General features: G+C 49.7%; 1 protein-coding gene across 3 annotated transcripts in view; it reads right to left on the bottom strand.

The window, feature by feature from the left end:
• Nucleotides 1-10,021: 10,021 nt before the first annotated feature.
• LOC135387760 (LHFPL tetraspan subfamily member 3 protein-like) overlaps nt 10,022-20,176 on the bottom strand; it is a 59,955-nt gene continuing 49,800 nt past the window's right edge. For all 3 annotated transcript variants that reach the window (XM_064616861.1, XM_064616863.1, XM_064616862.1), the window contains exon 3: nt 10,022-11,079. In XM_064616861.1, the coding sequence (XP_064472931.1) occupies nt 10,877-11,079 (203 nt within the window). In that variant the 3' untranslated portion in view covers nt 10,022-10,876. The remainder of the gene's footprint in view (nt 11,080-20,176) is intronic.

The raw sequence follows: 20,176 nt of genomic DNA, 5'->3' as shown, positions 1-20,176 counted from the left end.
GGTTCGCTGCTGATCGTCGTCCTTCGGTGTTTTCCGAGCGAAGCTGAAACATGGCCATCGCCGAAGTGATGTATTATTTCTTGAATGGCGTAAACGCTCCTCAGAAAGTGCCAGTCCTCGAAAAACCTCCGTTTCGAGAACCGTTTAACCACGCGTGGTACGATAATTTGGGAGAGACGGGAGCAACGCGCCTGGTTTACCTCGTGGTGACCTCCGTTCCCTCGTGGTGACCTTGTTCACCACTACGAGGTGACAACCAGTCCGCTTCTGATCGTCGTCCTTCGGTGTTTCCCGAGCGAAGTGATGTGTTATTCCTTGAATGGCGTAAACGCTCCTCAGAAAGTGCCAGTCCTCGAAAAACCTCCTTTTCGAGAACCGGTTAAGCACGCGTGGTACGATAAGCTCGGAGAGACGGGAGCAACGCGCATGGCTTTACCTCGTGGAGATTATCCTTCCCTCGTGGTGACCTTGTTCACCACTTCGAGGTGACGACCGGTTCGCTTCTGATCGTTGTTCTTCGGTGTTTCTTGAGCGAAGCTGAAACATGGCCGGCACCGAAGTGATGTATTATTTCTTGAATGGCGTAAACGCTCATCAGAAAGTGCCAGTCCTTGAAAAACCTCCTTTCGATAGCCGTTTAACCACGCGTGGTACGATAAGTTGGGAGAGACGGGAGCAACGCGCATGGCTTTACCTCGTGGAGATTATCCTTTCCTCGTGGTGACCTTGTTCACCACTTCGAGGTGACGACCGGTTCGCTTCTGATCGTTGTTCTTCGGTGTTTCTTGAGCGAAGCTGAAACATGGCCGGCACCGAAGTGATGTATTATTCCTTGAATGGCGTAAACGCTCCTCAGAAAGTGCCAGTCCTTGAAAAACCTCCTTTCGAGAGCCGTTTAACCACGCGTGGTACGATAAGTTGGGAGAGACGGGAGGAACGCGCATGGCTTTACCTCGTGGAGATTATCCTTCCCTCGTGGTGACGACCGGTTCGCTGCTGATCGTCGTCCTTCGGTGTTTTCCGAGCGAAGCTGAAACATGGCCATCGCCGAAGTGATGTATTATTTCTTGAATGGCGTAAACGCTCCTCAGAAAGTGCCAGTCCTCGAAAAACCTCCGTTTCGAGAACCGTTTAACCACGCGTGGTACGATAATTTGGGAGAGACGGGAGCAACGCGCCTGGTTTACCTCGTGGTGACCTCCGTTCCCTCGTGGTGACCTTGTTCACCACTACGAGGTGACAACCAGTCCGCTTCTGATCGTCGTCCTTCGGTGTTTCCCGAGCGAAGTGATGTGTTATTCCTTGAATGGCGTAAACGCTCCTCAGAAAGTGCCAGTCCTCGAAAAACATCCTTTTCGAGAACCGGTTAAGCACGCGTGGTACGATAAGCTCGGAGAGACGGGAGCAACGCGCATGGCTTTACCTAGTGGAGATTATCCTTCCCTCGCGGTGACCTTGTTCACCACTTCGAGGTGACGACCGGTTCGCTGCTGATCGTCGTCCTTCGGTGTTTTCCGAGCGAAGCTGAAACATGGCCGGCGCCGAAATGATGTATTATTTCTTGAATGGCGTAAACGCTCCTCAGAAAGTGCCAGTCCTGGAAAAACCTCCTTTTCGAGAACCGGTTAAGCACGCGTGGTACGATAAGTTGGGAGAGACGGGAGGAACGCGCATGGCTTTACCTAGTGGAGATTATCCTTTCCTCGTGGTGACCTTGTTCACCACTTCGAGGTGACGACCGGTTCGCTGCTGATCGTCGTCCTTCGGTGTTTTCCGAGCGAAGCTGAAACATGGCCGGCGCCGAAGTGATGTATTATTTCTTGAATGGCGTAAACGCTCATCAGAAAGTGCCAGGCCTCGAAAAACCTCCTTTTCGAGAACCGGTTAAGCACGCGTGGTACGATAAGTTAGGAGAGACGGGAGGAACGCGCATGGCTTTACCTAGTGGAGATTATCCTTTCCTCGTGGTGACCTTGTTCACCACTTCGAGGTGACGACCGGTTCGCTGCTGATCGTCGTCCTTCGGTGTTTTCCGAGCGAAGCTGAAACATGGCCGGCGCCGAAGTGATGTATTATTTCTTGAATGGCGTAAACGCTCATCAGAAAGCGCCAGGCCTCGAAAAACCTCCTTTTCGAGAACCGGTTAAGCACGCGTGGTACGATAAGTTGGGAGAGACGGGAGGAACGCGCATGGCTTTACCTAGTGGAGATTATCCTTTCCTTGTGGTGACCTTGTTCACCACTTCGAGGTGACGACCGGTTCGCTGCTGATCGTCGTCCTTCGGTGTTTCCCGAGCGAAGCTGAAACATGGCCGTCGCCGAAGTGATGTATTATTCCTTGAATATCGTAAACGCTCCTCAGAAAGTGTCTGGCCTCGAAAAACCTCCTTTTCGATAACCGGTTAAGCACGCGTGGTGCGATAAGTTGGGAGAGACTGGAGGAACGCGCATGGCTTTACCTAGTGGAGATTATCCTTCCCTCGTGGTGGCCTTGTTCACCACTACGAGGTGACGACCGGTTCGCTTCTGATCGTCGTCCTTCGGTGTTTCCCGAGCGAAGCTGAAACATGGCCGTCGCCGAAGTGATGTATTATTCCTTGAATATCGTAAACGCTCCTCAGAAAGTGCCAGGCCTCGAAAGACCTCCTTTTCGAGAACCGGTTAAGCACGCGTGGTGCGATAAGTTGGGAGAGACTGGAGGAACGCGCATGGCTTTACCTAGTGGAGATTATCCTTCCCTCGTGGTGGCCTTGTTCACCACTACGAGGTGACGACCGGTTCGCTTCTGATCGTCGTCCTTCGGTGTTTCCCGAGCGAGGCTGAAACATGGCCGTCGCCGAAGTGATGTATTATTCCTTGAATATGGTAAACGCTCCTCAGAAAGTGTCTGGCCTCGAAAAACCTCCTTTTCGATAACCGGTTAAGCACGCGTGGTGCGATAAGTTGGGAGAGACTGGAGGAACGCGCATGGCTTTACCTAGTGGAGATTATCCTTCCCTCGTGGTGGCCTTGTTGACCACTACGAGGTGACGAGCGGTTCGCTTCTGATCGTCGTCCTTCGGTGTTTCCCGAGCGAAGCTGAAACATGGCCGTCGCCGAAGTGATGTATTATTCCTTGAATATCGTAAACGCTCCTCAGAAAGTGCCAGGCCTCGAAAGACCTCCTTTTCGAGAACCGGTTAAGCACGCGTGGTGCGATAAGTTGGGAGAGACTGGAGGAACGCGCATGGCTTTACCTAGTGGAGATTATCCTTCCCTCGTGGTGGCCTTGTTCACCACTACGAGGTGACGAGCGGTTCGCTTCTGATCGTCGTCCTTCGGTGTTTCCCGAGCGAAGCTGAAACATGGCCGTCGCCGGAGTGATGTATTATTCCTTGAATGGCGTAACCGCTCCTCAGAAAGTGCCAGGCCTCGAAAGACCTCCTTTTCGAGAACCGGTTAAGCACGCGTGGTGCGATAAGTTGGGAGAGACGGGAGGAACGCGCATGGCTTTACCTAGTGGAGATTATCCTTCCCTCGTGGTGGCCTTGTTCACCACTACGAGGTGACGAGCGGTTCGCTTCTGATCGTCGTCCTTCGGTGTTTCCCGAGCGAAGCTGAAACATGGCCGTCGCCGAAGTGATGTATTATTCCTTGAATGGCGTAACCGCTCCTCAGAAATTGCCAGTCCTCGAAAGACCTCCATTTCGAGAACCGTTTAACCACGCGTGGTACGATAAGTTGGGAGAGACGGGAGCAACGCGCATGGCTTTACCTAGTGGAGATTATCCTTCCCTCGTGGTGGCCTTGTTCACCACTACGAGGTGACGAGCGGTTCGCTTCTGACCGTCGTCCTTCGGTGTTTCCCGAGCGAAGCTGAAACATGGCCGTCGCCGAAGTGATGTATTATTCCTTGAATGGCGTAACCGCTCCTCAGAAATTGCCAGTCCTCGAAAGACCTCCATTTCGAGAACCGTTTAACCACGCGTGGTACGATAAGTTGGGAGAGACGGGAGCAACGCGCATGGCTTTACCTAGTGGAGATTATCCTTCCCTCGTGGTGGCCTTGTTCACCACTACGAGGTGACGAGCGGTTCGCTTCTGATCGTCGTCCTTCGGTGTTTCCCGAGCGAAGCTGAAACATGGCCGTCGCCGAAGTGATGTATTATTCCTTGAATGGCGTAACCGCTCCTCAGAAATTGCCAGTCCTCGAAAGACCTCCATTTCGAGAACCGTTTAACCACGCGTGGTACGATAAGTTGGGAGAGACGGGAGCAACGCGCATGGCTTTACCTAGTGGAGATTATCCTTCCCTCGTGGTGGCCTTGTTCACCACTACGAGGTGACGAGCGGTTCGCTTCTGACCGTCGTCCTTCGGTGTTTCCCGAGCGAAGCTGAAACATGGCCGTCGCCGAAGTGATGTATTATTCCTTGAATGGCGTAACCGCTCCTCAGAAATTGCCAGTCCTCGAAAGACCTCCATTTCGAGAACCGTTTAACCACGCGTGGTACGATAAGTTGGGAGAGACGGGAGCAACGCGCATGGCTTTACCTAGTGGAGATTATCCTTCCCTCGTGGTGGCCTTGTTCACCACTACGAGGTGACGAGCGGTTCGCTTCTGACCGTCGTCCTTCGGTGTTTCCCGAGCGAAGCTGAAACATGGCCGTCGCCGAAGTGATGTATTATTCCTTGAATGGCGTAACCGCTCCTCAGAAATTGCCAGTCCTCGAAAGACCTCCATTTCGAGAACCGTTTAACCACGCGTGGTACGATAAGTTGGGAGAGACGGGAGCAACGCGCATGGCTTTACCTAGTGGAGATTATCCTTCCCTCGTGGTGGCCTTGTTCACCACTACGAGGTGACGAGCAGTTCGCTTCTGATCGTCGTCCTTCGGTGTTTCCCGAGCGAAGCTGAAACATGGCCGTCGCCGAAGTGATGTATTATTCCTTGAATGGCGTAACCGCTCCTCAGAAATTGCCAGTCCTCGAAAGACCTCCATTTCGAGAACCGTTTAACCACGCGTGGTACGATAAGTTGGGAGAGACGGGAGCAACGCGCATGGCTTTACCTAGTGGAGATTATCCTTCCCTCGTGGTGGCCTTGTTCACCACTACGAGGTGACGAGCGGTTCGCTTCTGACCGTCGTCCTTCGGTGTTTCCCGAGCGAAGCTGAAACATGGCCGTCGCCGAAGTGATGTATTATTCCTTGAATGGCGTAACCGCTCCTCAGAAATTGCCAGTCCTCGAAAGACCTCCATTTCGAGAACCGTTTAACCACGCGTGGTACGATAAGTTGGGAGAGACGGGAGCAACGCGCATGGCTTTACCTAGTGGAGATTATCCTTCCCTCGTGGTGGCCTTGTTCACCACTACGAGGTGACGAGCGGTTCGCTTCTGACCGTCGTCCTTCGGTGTTTCCCGAGCGAAGCTGAAACATGGCCGTCGCCGAAGTGATGTATTATTCCTTGAATGGCGTAACCGCTCCTCAGAAATTGCCAGTCCTCGAAAGACCTCCATTTCGAGAACCGTTTAACCACGCGTGGTACGATAAGTTGGGAGAGACGGGAGCAACGCGCATGGCTTTACCTAGTGGAGATTATCCTTTCTCTCGTGGTGACCCTGTTCACCACTTCGAGGTGACGACCGGTTCGCTTCTGATCGTCATCTTTCGGTGTTTCCTGAACGAAGCTGAAACATGGCCGGCGCCGAAGCCATGTATTATTCCGTGAATGGTGTAAGGGTTTGTCACAAAGTACACGTGTTTACATCACTGAACTGCAATAGGGGATTCCTGCAGATCCCTATAGAACTTGATGATGTTGAGAAAACAGCACTTACTTGTCACAGGGGATTGTCTGAATGTGTCCGGCTACCTTTTGGACCCTTTCGGAGTCATGGTCAGTGAAGGACGGGGAATCTCATTTCACTGTGGTTTCGGAATCGATCTGTGGTCGATGCGACTGTCCCTTTAATTCCCGGCTTGTTTTCAGCGAGCGATGGACGAGGTGCTTGGCGATGCAAAATACAATTTCGCCACAGAGTATATGGACGCCATAATAATTTTTTCACGTTCATTCCACGCATGCACGCTGCAGGGTTGAATCTCAATCCCCGGGATGTGCAGTTGCCTACTAACCGCATCGAATTCGAATTCACGGAATCGGAATTCACGGAATCGAATCGAATTCACGGTGGAGTCCGGCACAGTCAGGCCGACTGAGGACAAGCTGAAGGCTATCCTAGACTACCCACGCCCGGTGGATATAAAAGCTTGGAGCGCTTCCTAGGTATGGTTGGCTTTTATGGAAAATTTATACTGCAGTGCGCAGACCTCACGTAGCAACGAACCTGGATTTTGCGGAAAGGTGCACGATGGTCATGGGGTGAAGCGCAGGATCAGGCATTTATCTATCTTGCTAAGGCGATATCCGAAACAGCTTGCCTATGTCTCCCAGATCCCAACTGCCCATTTGTACCGCAAACAGATGCGAGCGATCACGGCGTTGGTGCAGTCTTGTTACAAGGGCACCACCCTGAACTCCAGCCGGTGGCATTTGCAAGCCGAGCGCAATTATAGCATGACGGAGAAGGAGTGCCTGACAATCATGTTCACTGTACATCATGTCAACATGTATTTGGACGGTGCGAAATTCACTATTCAAACTGACCATCAGGCACTGCCCTGGATAAACAGGTTGAAAAACCTTGGTGGACGGCTCGCACGTTCAAGTTTGACGTTGCAGCGCTACGACTTCTCGGTGGAATACCGGAGGGGAACCTTAAATAAGGCGGCAGACGCGCTATTTTGAACACCGTTGACCCTTCAGGACGTCGTTATTTCGCAGGAGCTTATGGCCGCGGTTGACCAGACCGTCTCGGAGAAAGAGCTCCCGTGTTGGCAGATTGCAAGCAGGATGACCTCCTGGAAGCGCAGGGAACCGACGGCCTTTGTCAGCATGTGTCAAGGTGGCTGGAGACGTCGAACCCGGTGGACATGGAAGACGCTGAGGAGATGTACGACTCCTATCAGCTGAACGAGGATGGTCTCTTGGTCCGGTATATTCCCCAGGCGGACGACGAGGAAGTTGGTCAACGCCCCTTCCGGATCGTATAGTACCAAGGAAGCTACGTAAGACATCCCTCAAATACTTCCGTGATTCTGCATTCTCGAGTCACGGTAGCGGCAGGAAATTTTTTCTAAGTTCTGTCGTATCGCGACTTGGCCAGGCATGCAGGCATGAGACAGGATGTTTTGCAGTATACACGCAGCTGTCCGATATGTCAGAAGTCTAAACCACGTGGAGGGCAGCCACCCGGCTTGCTACAACCGATTGTTAGCAAGAAACCTTTGCAGAGTAGTCGCACGTGACGTAATGGGTCCTTATCCCAGAAGTTCCCGTGGTAGTCAGTATCTATTAGTTGTTACAGATCACTTCACGCAGTGGGTTGAGCTTTACCCAGTGCGGAACTCGGATCTGGGACAGACTGTTGGACGTTTTTTCCTGGTTTGGATTCCCGGACCAGCTCATCAGGGATAACGCCTTATATGTCCCAAGTAAGTTGTTTGTCGATTCCTGCTCTGCGTTGGGCATCCGACACGTAAAGACGACCCCTTATTATCCCCAGCTGAACAAAACTGAACGGGTTAATTACAACATCAATATGATGTTGGCATCTTTTAGCGAACGGCATAAAGATTGGGAAGCCTGACTTATGGAGCTTGGCTTTGTCACTCGTACGACGGAAAATGGGTCGACAGAATTTAACCCGGCGTATTTGAATTTCGGACGGGAAATTGCATTCCCCCTCGAAAACATGTTGCGAACACGGCACGCACAGCCTGGTCATTTGTACGCGAAGTATGTTAATGATCTTCGCGATATAATACGTGTCATCGATTGGGCTACACTTTTTGAACTAGTGCAAGTACTGCAACTTCTGCCGTTCGATTCGGCGAAGGTGCAGCTTTGGTACTGCACTTTCTCATTCGATTCAAAAAAATACCGCAGGAGTGCAGCACGAGTGCAGGAAAATGTTGCACCTCCTCATACTACCGTGCAGCGTTCTGTGCAACTCAGTCGATTCAGAAAAAAGTGCAGGGCGCGAGTGTAAGGCGGAAGTGTACGTCAGTGCAGCCCCAGTGCAGGTTGCACCAAAGCTGAATCGAATAGGAGAGTTGGCTCCTGTCTGTCGTCTGCTGCGCGCCGTTCGGTTAATTTCGACAATTTTTCAACGACTCTTTGCCCAGCGCCTTTGAGCTCGCAAACTCCAGGAGTGAGTAGGAGGAGGAAGACGAAAACAACGTCCACCGTGATCGCGGCGTGTAAGGTGTTGTGCGATTTGCGTTTGGACAGGAATCGAGTGCCACTGTATTATGTGAACGTCGCAGACACACATGTTGAAAAATATCGTTTCCATCGTCCTCGAGCGTAGGCCAAACAGATTTTAACACTCCAGCAACTTCAGCGGTGAATTCCATGATGGAAAACCGTTTGCTTTGGTGACAAAGTAGGCAGACGACACACTGCAAGCTTCAAGTACATTCAGAAACCGGATAAAGAATTAACGCGGAAAAGCGAAAACACGGAAGTTCATCAAAATGCTTAAAAAATTAGAATAGGGATACCAAAATTGAAAAAAGAACGTGAAGCTAGTTTTCTTTTCAGTGCTTTATTTTACGCAGCCGCCATGTTGTCGTCTGCTACGAGTTGTACGGAACGCTGCACGGTGGTATGAGGAGGTGCAACATTTTCCTGCACTCGTGCTGCACTCCTGCAGCACTTTTTTGAATCGAATGAGAAAGTGTAGTGCAAAGGCTGCACCTTCGCCGAATCGAACGGCAGAAGTTGCACTACTTGCACCAGTTCAAAAAGTGTAGCCCAATCGAAGACACTTAATCTCTGCTGCCATTCGTTTGGCACGAGAGATTCTTGAGGTCGTAAGACTGGAGCAGCCTCTCCAGTACATCAAAGGTGGACGCCAGGTTACTTGCCGCGTATGAGACCTGGTTCTAAGGCGAACTCATCCCCTTAGGGATGCAGCGAGAAGCTTTGCTGCCTCTCTCACTGATCGGTGGGACGATCCGTATCGGGTAAGCTAACTCTGGTTACTTACAGGCTCGAGCGCTGCAGCGTCCACGCACGAGACCTCAAGGACTTCCGTCAACGGAAGTCGGACAACGGAAGATCGCAAGGCTGTTCGTCCATGGGTGGTCCACAATCTCCCAACGAGACTACTGCCCGGGGTGGGGTTCCCAAGGTTACCTGCTATACCCTTCGCCCGCGTAAGCAGCCGAGATGACTTGTTTCCTTTTTTTTTTCTGATGCAGGCCGAGGTCCCGGACCCCTAGTGGTTCCTCCACCAAATGTGAAAGACGACCCCGCCGAACGCGATGATCGCTCCCTGCCTAACCCAAGATGGCTCTCCTCATATCCGACGCAGCATGTGGCAACCTGGATGGTGCTGTCCGACGACACAAGCGTCGGGTTCGTATCTTGGCATTGGTGGCGAGACCAGACTCGCCCTCTACGGACCGACCCATCAGCGTCTCTCCCCGAACTCTTTCGAGGTCTGACAGTGGCCGACCCGGTTCTCCTGCCGTCTACACACCCGAAGAGAGGTCACAGCTGTGGCACCCTCTAGCAATATCAGGAATCGTGCCGGTGCATTGCTCCTCGCGTGTCTTCAACAGCAGCATGCTGCTCCTGCCTCGATTTTCCTGTGGCCGTCGGATGTCCACGCTGCCCTGGAACTGATATGGAGGTACCAACCACAGCTATTGATTGGTGGCCACGCCCCCATTCGCCCTGCGGACAAACGCATATTGGACTTGCCGGACGTCCCAGAAACACAGAAGAAACAGACAGGACATAGATTCTGTTCATGCCCCTTTCCTTTCAATGCACCTGTTATCCATTGCGAGATTTGCATTTACAGTCAGCGAACACTTTTTTGCGCTTATTCTTGATTGTGCATGATGCTTAATTACTGGTGGGCTAGTACCAGTCTTTTTCCTAAAAATCGAGGGAATGTCTTCAAAATGCCGTCCGTAAAATGTTTTATTCATACCAACATTGTTAGCGACAATGGAAAATGACATACATTATTTATATGTGCCATTCCCAACAAAGAAGCAAACTCTTAACTGACCGTCTAACAGACTGGTTACAAATAATCTGACTTGTTAACGCAGAATAAAACCTTCATTTGGGACTCACTACAAAAACGTAGTTGCAGCATTCATAGTTTAAATTAAAAGTTGTTAGCGGTAAAGCACACTGGGCCACCGTGCATGTGACACTTAAAAAGGAAGAATTATGTTTTATGAGTAAGACGGATGACTTAAATATAATGGAATGAGATAAAATTATTGTTTCCATTACAGTAATGTATCTTCTGAAGCGTAGATGACAACAGTAGGTCCTCGGATGCATTCAATTCGGACTTGTTGTACACGACATTTTCAGCACTTTCGGGCACGTATTGCATAGAATTCCCTCTGTCAAGTAACCATACATATTACAGGAACATGGACAACTGCTGCGACTGTTGCATGATTGTAGCAAACAACTGATTTGCTATGGCTTCCTTTTCCACGCACTGTCCCACAGCAGTTATCTGAAAATTAGTCGCCTTGGAACACGCCGTTCTATTGTAACCGTCCACCTGCTGACTTTAGGCAGGGCTATGAAAGAAGTCGTGTTCGTTGTCGCTTTATGTCATCAAATGACAATTAAACAGTTCCAAATTTGTAAAAATGGCGGCCACCGCGTAGATGAAAGTATAAGTGCTGCCTTCAAGAAAGTTGCATGATATTACTTTACCGATGGCACCATTGATATACTTAATCTTGTCGATGGTAACTGCAACTTGACAAGCGTTCCGACTTCTGGCCCTTAGAGCTGGAAATTGTGCATGGACGTCGAGTATTCGGAGCGATAGTTTGGAGCACCTTTTGACCGCGATGTCCGGTGAGAATACTCGGAGAAACGGTCGTTGTCGTGGCCTCCGCCAGGCATCAGCATGACCGGTTGAAGGTTCATGGACTTGCGGGACGCTGTAGACTGGTTGTCCGCCATGTAGGCACTGTTCACCTCACCTACGATACATTGTGAAATGCTAATTATTTACAAGGGAATTTTTCTTTTTATTGCGTTTTATCACATTTATCAAAGGGCAAGCCCTGTCCAGGATAACAACAGAGATAAACTCAAGTACTAGTCACGCATCCTGTGAGGAGCACGAAAATCATCAAAAAGAGGAATAAAAAAGAACAAACAAAATCAGGCGAAAACATACACAAATTGCTGCAATCCAAATTGTACATCACGGCCAAAATTCGATACAAGCAAATCAAAAGGGAGATAGACAGATAGGTGTAGTGAAAGTACCCAGATGATAAATTGTGTTGAGGAAATGCTCCCTGATAGCCTTTTTAAATGCTAGTGGGTGAGTGATGGAACAGACATGTAAAGGAATGTCGTTCGAAGTTCGGCCACTAAAGGAATATATTGAAAATAAACCAAAGTTTGTCCGGCAGGAAGGAAAATAAAGAGCGAAAGGCTCATGCCTTAGGTGAGTAACATCATTCTGCATTGGGATCTGCCGCCTATTGGAAGGCGTGTGAAAAGGTCGCGTATAAGCAGTGCAACTTCAAACTTCAGGAGATCATACGAAGAAGAGGAAAAGCAAAGGACACAAGTGAAGAATTATCCACAGTGCTCGATTCTTGGTTACAAGCACATGGTGAAGGCTTCCAGGTGATGTTAGCCCATACACCTCAAGAGCGTATGTGAGATGGGAATGCACTAGGGCATTTGGTTTAGTGTTCCTCATGGGTGGAGCCTATTTTGACGTCTGAGTCGTCGTTGCGCCGCCCAAATAGCAAGAATCTTAGCAGCCATCTGGTGCGCCATTTTGATGCTGTCCACCAGCTGGTCGACAGCTTTGTTGTCGCACTGAATGTAATCTACAGGAATCACCGGTTTATTACCCGCCTGTGATAAGGGGGTATTTGTGGTCAAACTGAAACAGTTCAAGGACGAAGGGCTTTCGAAGGACGATGTTAGTACGTGTCTTCCCTCCTTGCATCGTAAACAAGGATCAGCATCAATATGGTGACCGGCTGACGACAGGACAACAACAGAGCATGGTGGGGGAGGTCGCTTAGCCGTGACGTCTCATGACGCCCTTCAAGTTAGACCCGTCTTAATGGCCAAGCTCTCCCTATATACCGTTTTCCCGTGGACGTCGCCGTATTTGAACCGCAGCGCTGTCTAGCTGGGGAAGCACGTTGAAGGCTGTTTACCGCACATGCCAGAGAGAAGGAAAACACACGGGACGTATGCTTCCTCCGTGGTATCGCTTTCCTCCTTGTTGGAATGTGCTGGGTGCGAAAGCGCTGGGCGCGAGGCTAAACGGTGTATAAGCGGCCCTGCAGGCAATTCCTCAGTGCTGCCCTCAGCAGCTTTGCCAGTGTTCTAAGAAAGAGAAGCAGAGAGGAGAGTACCGTGTGTAGAAAGCACTACTGAAGCTACCGACGGCAGCACTGAGGAATTGCCTGAACGTTCGTGCAAGCGGACCCAGGTCCCGTGGTCACCGCGTTGTCGAACACTTAAGCGGTTGGCGTTTGGCGGTTCGATAAGCTCTGTGAGTAATCCCGAGTTGAACAACATCAGACGCCATCCCAAATCGTTGCGCCCTACTTTAACACGTGTCACCCTCTGCCTGAGGTACTGCTTGTGCTGAGGTACAGGGTGTATGCTATAAAAGGTCAGTCACATTTTCGTTCAAGAAGTGATACCTCCTTGATGCTATACCTCTATCACGAAAAGACTTCCTCTGCCTCAAAGTGAATAATTTATGCTAGAGGAACCTACGAAACGATTGTGGTTACCTAGCGCTGTGTAACAAAATAAATATGACCATGCAAACTTTCACCATAGGAAACACATGAAGACGAAAGTTTCCGTGGCCGTGTTTATTTTATTTCGCAGTGAATGGTAACCACAATTTTTTCGTAGGTTTCTCTGGCATAAGTGATTCACTGTATGGCAGCACAAGTCCGTCTCTCAAATAGATATAGAACCTTTTCACTGACCTCATTCCGTCCGCCATACTTTTGTTTTCGCACGCGCTCGCACCACAGTTAAAGCTGGTAGCGTGCACGCGCCATGCACAAAAGTATGGCTGCCACAAGCAGGGGGAAAGGTATGGCGGGCTAGAATGAATGGTGTGCTTAGCGAAGGATGAAGTCGGGTCCGGACGACGGGCCTGCCGGCAGGTGGCTACCACGGGCTGCTTGCGCTGTCGTTTCCAGCGCCCTCTCCCTCACGTGATAGGGTATGTAAACAGCATCTGAGCGCGCTCCGGAGTGCAGCGCATGAGAAAAATAGATGGAATCTACCGAAAATAGAAAATAAATAAAAGCGAAGCGTGCGCGTGCTCATAGCTGTCTTATACGCACGTGCTGTCGGTCTCGGCAGCTGCAACAAATGCATTCTCAAAAACAAATCGTGTTTCCTTCAACTTGTATGTGGCAAACAGAAACAGAAACGGTAATGTGCGAACATCATTTGCACGACTGGTGAAGCACACAAATAGAAACTTTAGAATGCCGCACGGCTTTTTACACATAAAAAATTATGCTGCGTATCAATTAAGTGAGTTAGTATCGATGTGTACTGTGATAGCGGTCTTGCATTTGCAGCTGAGGAAAAGGTGCGTATCCTAAATAAAAAGCCATCATGAGGCATATTGTTGCCTGTTTCGAACACAGTTTTTGGTAGAGCATATTGGTGGATGACGAAACCAACGCTTGCTGTCAAACTACTGGGTAATGAAATGTATCCCATGCAGTACATCACAAAACGTACGAAAGGAAACGGTTCGGTAATGGTGAGCATGAGCTTGACGAACTCTTGCTTCGGGGGATGCCAGGCTTGTACAGCGTGAGGCCGTTAAGGTCGCTTCGGATCTGGACGGCTAGGTTCACCCACATTTTATCACACAGGCTCGGATGTGTATGCGCAAGCGTGACCCTCGGCATAGCCTTGCTTGCAGAAGCCCCACAGTCGCAAACCATAGTTTTCATGTGCTCCCACAGGACGTTCGGAGCCGCGTAAGAGCCAAAGCTCAACTTAGCGGGCATAACGTTTGCATCTCAAACGCTGTGTATTACGCGCGCCGTATTAGTTTTCCCAGTAATCGACCTTTGAGGGGGGTTGGGAGCAGACCTGTACACGTTACCGAAAAATAAAGGAACTAAATACCGTTACTCGTTACCATCAAAAAAAGGAACTAAATACGTTACCCGTTACCACAGTAACAAAAGGGACGCGTTCCCGTTACTCGATAGCAAAGAGTTACTTTTACGTTACCACGCTATTACAGAGCCGCGACCATGTCTAAATTGGCACGTGCTTCATTTGGTCCGACAATTCCATGGAATTCGCTTTGAAGAATAGTTGGTGCTCGAAATGGGCATCGGTCATTTTTGGTGTATTTGCTCGAGAGAGCCCCTGTGGCAAGACTGAAAAATTGCTGTGGAAAGGCATGGTTGCATCAAATACAGCGACCTTTGTTTGATGCATGTGTTGGATGCGCCTAAGTAGTAGCGAGGCCGACTTTCCTTCGTTCTTTTTTTTTTCTGTGAATTCAAGGTCAACAGCTGCTTTTAATCCCTTATTTTGGCTCCACTGTTAGGAGGCTACACGACGTCAGCACGATATTGTGCGTTTACGTAAAGTGATAAATGCTACACCAACGTCTACAAGCCGTTGTATAAACTGGCTCTTTGCATGGCTAACCTTTCCTTCCTTTTACTAAACTTAACCGCCCACCCCCCAACCCCCCGTTGTAAACCATCAAAGCAGCCAAGGTTCTCGGGCTACCTCCTCACAACACGACATTGGCTCGACGAGGTGTTCGATTCATTCGTGGAAAGCAGTGCCTTTAACGTATAATCCTCGGTACGGTAACTGCTACAGCTAACTAAAATATTGAAGACGCTTACCTGAGCACGCTTCTCCAAATTCGAATGCGACGAGCGGGATGCACTCGGTCATTTTAGTTTGGGAAGGGAAAGAAGACACTAAAATACTACATTCCCGTCACCTTTTGCCGCCTTAACCCTGAAGGTCTCGTCCAACCCAGGCCACACTCACGTGATTATCATCTGTGCCATCGCATAATCCAACGAGTGATCCTCACTGCAGCCCACAAGTGTGGCGGTGGGAGCGAAAATAGAGGGACTAAGGTTTCTTCCCGGGATACGCGGCTAGGCCAATGACACGGGCGAGCTGCATATAATAAACCGGGGATTTTGTGGTCCACGTTGGGTGGACCCACTTTACAAGAACACGGCGAATAAGCAGAAAATGACAATGCCATCCCAGAATCCAAGTTTCGGCAAGCTTAGTTATTCTAGTATATCCATTGGCAACTGCCGGGAGACAACACCCACACCCACAAACAAATCCAGGGTATTTTTCCAAGAATGCTTTCATGGTCAATGATACGGCCGGGAAGTGTTGCGCCATTCGTCATGCCGGTCACCTTAGGGCTCAACAAAAGAATGACTGCCGACCAGAGGCTCCCAGGAGCTGAACATCCAGGTCAGGTCACCTCGTGTTAGAAGCGTACGAGATTTCGGGAATTTCCACATACTAACTGAATATCGTCCAGGTTAAACCCGAGCGCGAACGAAGGAAAGGAACGAGTAACGTGAGTAACGAGTTACCGATTTTTATAACTGAACACGTTATTAGTTACAATTTTTAGAAAAGTAACTCAGTCGTTACTTCGTTACCGAAAAAAGTAACTGGTTACTGGGTAACGAGTTACGTACAACTGTGGTTGGGAGGGCGTCAGGGGGGAAGCAAGGGGGCAGTTGTCGCCCCCCCCCCCCCCCGGCCCTAGGCTTCCTGGCCCATCTAACATGGTCGTTTGAACACAATCACGTTTCCTTTCTTTTGTTTTTTTTACGTGGTTAGCTTGGTGCAGTGCGTAACGAACTTTCTGTTCATCGTTAATATGACTGGCATGGCCTGCTGTACATTATGCTGACTGAGGATATTTATATTCCTGAGTACGCATTATCCAGTATTCCTATCCAATTAGTACAAGGTTTAGCCTCCTTGTCTAGTGTCTCTTCAGACACTATGTCCGTCTCGGATTGTTATGACGATTCCGGCCTCCAAGGATACACCAGATAAATCCTGTCGTGAGAACGTCGATATCTAATTCGCCAGACAGCGTAAACACGGGTCAGCACCTTGCAAACAAATCATTTTATCCCTTATTCCCCAACACATTTAACGACGATGAACAATGTCCATCTGGGGTCAGCTCGTATTGGAGGCAGCACGCTTTTCTTTCATGGTGTTTGCCTGCTACAACATGTACCGTAGAACAGTTTTTCAGCACCCTGCGGAGGGTAAGAACCTGGTTTCGTTCCACAATGACTGAGGACCGGGTAAACGCGCTGTGTATGATGAACGGTTCATCGCGAAAAAGTGGATGGCGACAACACATTTGTGGAAAAAGCTATCAACTCTTTTGCGCGAGAAAAGCAAAGGCGCCTACAGTTTCTGTCTAAAGAGTGAGGGACATAGGGAGTGAGGGTAGAGAATTATCGTCTATACTGATGCTGACGTCCATATCTGCTGAATAAGCCACCACTTGATATTGTCAACTTGTCACAAGTAGACACGGCTGTTTCACCGTGTGTTCTCGTTTTTGCGAAATCAACAGAAATGAGATAATCGCTGACGGAAAGGGCAGCAGGAGTGGCGACGGCAAACGTACTATGAAACAGAAAATCAGGAACGAGCCTTTGCACGGACAAGGGATTGCGTTGCCGAGAAACGGCAAAACGTAAAAATTCCGAAGCATAGGGTTACTGACCCAAAACAGTATAGTTGCGGGCGCATTCGACACCCAGAACTAGAGGAACATCCCGTACCTTGAGCACCAGCCCAAACACCTCCACACCCGCCCTGCACTCGCGGCACCCATAACGACCCCACCCCAACCGCCTCCTCGGTCGGCATTGGTTTGCACCCCCCCCCCCCCACCCCTGGAGAAAATCCTAGCGGCGCCCATGCCAGGGGGTGTTAATCAATGTCCATGGGTGTATGCATTGGTAGCTAGCCGACCCGTATTGGGCATTCCTAAAAATTTTACGTTTCACGGTGTTGCTACTGCGGCAAGGGAGAATATTTGCTTTAGTGCGTCTCATCTCACAGAATGCCTTTTTGTATTGCCAACTCACAGAATGCCTTACGCAGCAATCGTTCAAAGTCCCGGACGGCCTATATTTGCACATGAAAACTAAATAAACAACCAGAGAGAAGACCTTGCGCGAGCGCTCGCGACTTTTGGCGCAGATGGGCTGTACAACTTTTCAGCCGGCGCGAATCTGTGCTGCAGGAACAACTCGCAACAGAAGAGCGTTTGTGAGCCCCACAAAAATGCGCCTTTCCGCGTGGCGCGCTGCGAGCGACAGCGCAAAAGCTCGTGCATTTCGCCGCCATCTTGTCCACGGCCGTGACCACGCGCTCCCCATGCATTAGATTAGGCGCTTGGCACACCAGTCCTTCTAGCCCGCCATAGGAAAGGCTATGCCGTCTGCGACAGTGACGTCAGATGAAAAGAGTCTATAGTGTCACGCGCGAAAATGTCACTGACCTTGGTTGGAATTAAGACCTATATATCCTACTTCTATACACACCTGGACATCCGCAAGGCTTCCAGCACCGGGGCAGCAGTGCTGGCAATAGCCGCTTCGCTATGGGATTTCATTCTAGCTAGCACAATTTGTTACCACGTGATTTGCCGAAACCGCGGCAATGTATGGTGGGCTGTGTTAACAACGACGAAGAGGTAGGAAGAGGGTAGCGCGCGCTTAGCAACAGTAGGTTACCATAGCAACAGCCTGTGTATCCTTGGGCGCATTAGGCTGGCTCCCGAGTGCCATATCCCGGGTTCTCAGGGGAACGTACCACTCAATGGTGTTTGTTATTCTATCCGGAAGCCGAGCGCCACCTATCGAGCTTTCTTCTGTCGTCTGCTTTTAAGTAAACATAGCAGTAGACCATAGCAGTCCTCTATAATCGTTTACTACCGTCGTATTTAATCGTTAATTTACCGCCGACATCCGATGATTCCGGACGCACACCGGAGCATGGGCGGTTGCAACGTGTTGCAAATGTTGGAACATTTCGAAATTCAGTACACCGGAACATGCGTCACGCTCCGGAACTGGCCCCGCTCTTCCCCAACATTCTCCGAAGAAGGGGGTGCGCACGGTGCACCCGGGAACATGCACCGGAAGTCACTTTGGAAGGGTTCCCCTGAAAGTGGGAACGTTCCCGGAGCACGAACCAAACGCACCCCTTGTGCAGCCGACGAACGACGGTGGCAATGGTGATTGTACGCATGTCATTTTCTCTCCCCAATAGTACTATGTGGCGCTTGGAGTGGCCACTAGCGTAACTAACCAATGACACGGCTCTCCCATAGGCAACTCCCACTTGTCCAGGTCTCTAGTATAGAGTAGGTCTAGCCTGTGACTCACCTGTCCCCTATCGGCGGTGTCGCGCGCAAAGGGGAGGCAGTGTTTCACACAACATCACCACCCGGGAGGATCATCTGTGATACCTTGGCGTCGTCTGCTAGCATGGGGGAGAAAGAATGCTAGCACACGACGCTGACGACGCACTAAGCCCACTAAGCGCTCGAGTGTCACAGATGATCTCTCCTGGTTGCTGGCGCTGTGTGAAACATAGCCTCCCCTCGGAGGCGATAATAGTATGGGTCGTTCGCGCGCGACACCGCCGATAGGGTACGTGCGGTCCACGGGCCGGAGCCAGACATCTCCCTGGGGCTACTTTGAGGCTCACATGACGCGCCCATAATATACCTGTGTTTGACCCTACTTGTGTCAAAAATGTCGGATTCATTCTCGGAAGTCATTGTCGGATATGCGCATTGTCGTACTAACGAGGTGGATTTACATGGCTGCAGTTCCCAAGAAAAACAGTCAAAAAGCGAGCATGTCAGACTGACGAGAGTTCACATATACCGCTGCAGAATTAGTGGAAAATTTCTCTACTAACATAGTCTCGATGGACATCAGGGAGAACTTGCTGTCTTCGTTCCCCAAGGTCTGGAAGACTCACGGGATCTTTAGAGACGGCTTCTGCCGGTGTTACGTCCTCAACTCCACTGTGGGTATCTGCGCTAGAGCCCCGCACGGGCCGACTTTTCCGGGCACGACCCGGCCCGCGCGCATCGAAAAATGGCCCGGACCTTGATGTATTTATGAGGCCAGACCCGGCCCGACGGCCCAGTGAATAGAGCCCGGCACGGCTCGAAGACTCAGCGTGTAAATCCCGGCATAGAATTTCCAACCGTGACGTACGCGTTTCTAGCGCTTATCAAACAAATTTACAAGTAAATTTATAAGAACGGAAGACACGGCCACAAACATATAAGAACTGTCGGTTTAACACCAGCACAGTACGCGACTTAAATAAAGAACTCACGCGGGCAAGCGCATTATCATTATACGGGGGTTACACTAATAAATCTTTAAGAATAAATCCTCTAATGAAAACTCTTTCAAAATATATCGTTTTACAATAAACCGCGTAAAATTCCCCGCCCAAGAAAAAATCGCTCAAGAATCCACCGTGAAAATGTATCGTTGCAATAATATATATCGTCATAAATAAACTGCTTAAAAATATATCGTTGAAAATAAACTGGTTCAAAATATATCCTGTGGGTGTATCCCGTTTAAAACTCTTAAAAATAACCTTTCAAAAATAAACGCGTAAGTAGTCACGGTTAATAATAAATCTCCCAGAATATATGCTTAAAGATCAACGCACACAAATAATCGCTCAAATATCCCCGTGTAAATAAAAACGCTAAGGAATCCCCGGTTAAGAATATGTCGTTAAAAATAAATCGTTTCAGAATCCCCCCAAAATCAACCATACGGTTGCTACTGTCACGTGGTATGGCCGCGAGTAAAATAGACAATCCGCTTCGACAAATAATCCCAAAGTCGGCGAATTTAATTGCACTCCTGCCATGAGTATACTTCGTACATCGGACTTGCATTCTTTGTACGCATAGCAAGCGTACTTCATTTGAACGTCAGTGTAAAGCGAACTCAGAGCACACGG

This window comes from Ornithodoros turicata, chromosome 3, assembly GCF_037126465.1.
Source record: "Ornithodoros turicata isolate Travis chromosome 3, ASM3712646v1, whole genome shotgun sequence".
In the NCBI taxonomy this organism is placed as follows: Eukaryota; Metazoa; Arthropoda; class Arachnida; order Ixodida; family Argasidae; genus Ornithodoros; species Ornithodoros turicata.
The sequence above is the reverse complement of the archived record's forward strand: the minus strand, read 5'-3'. Positions and strand labels throughout refer to the sequence as shown.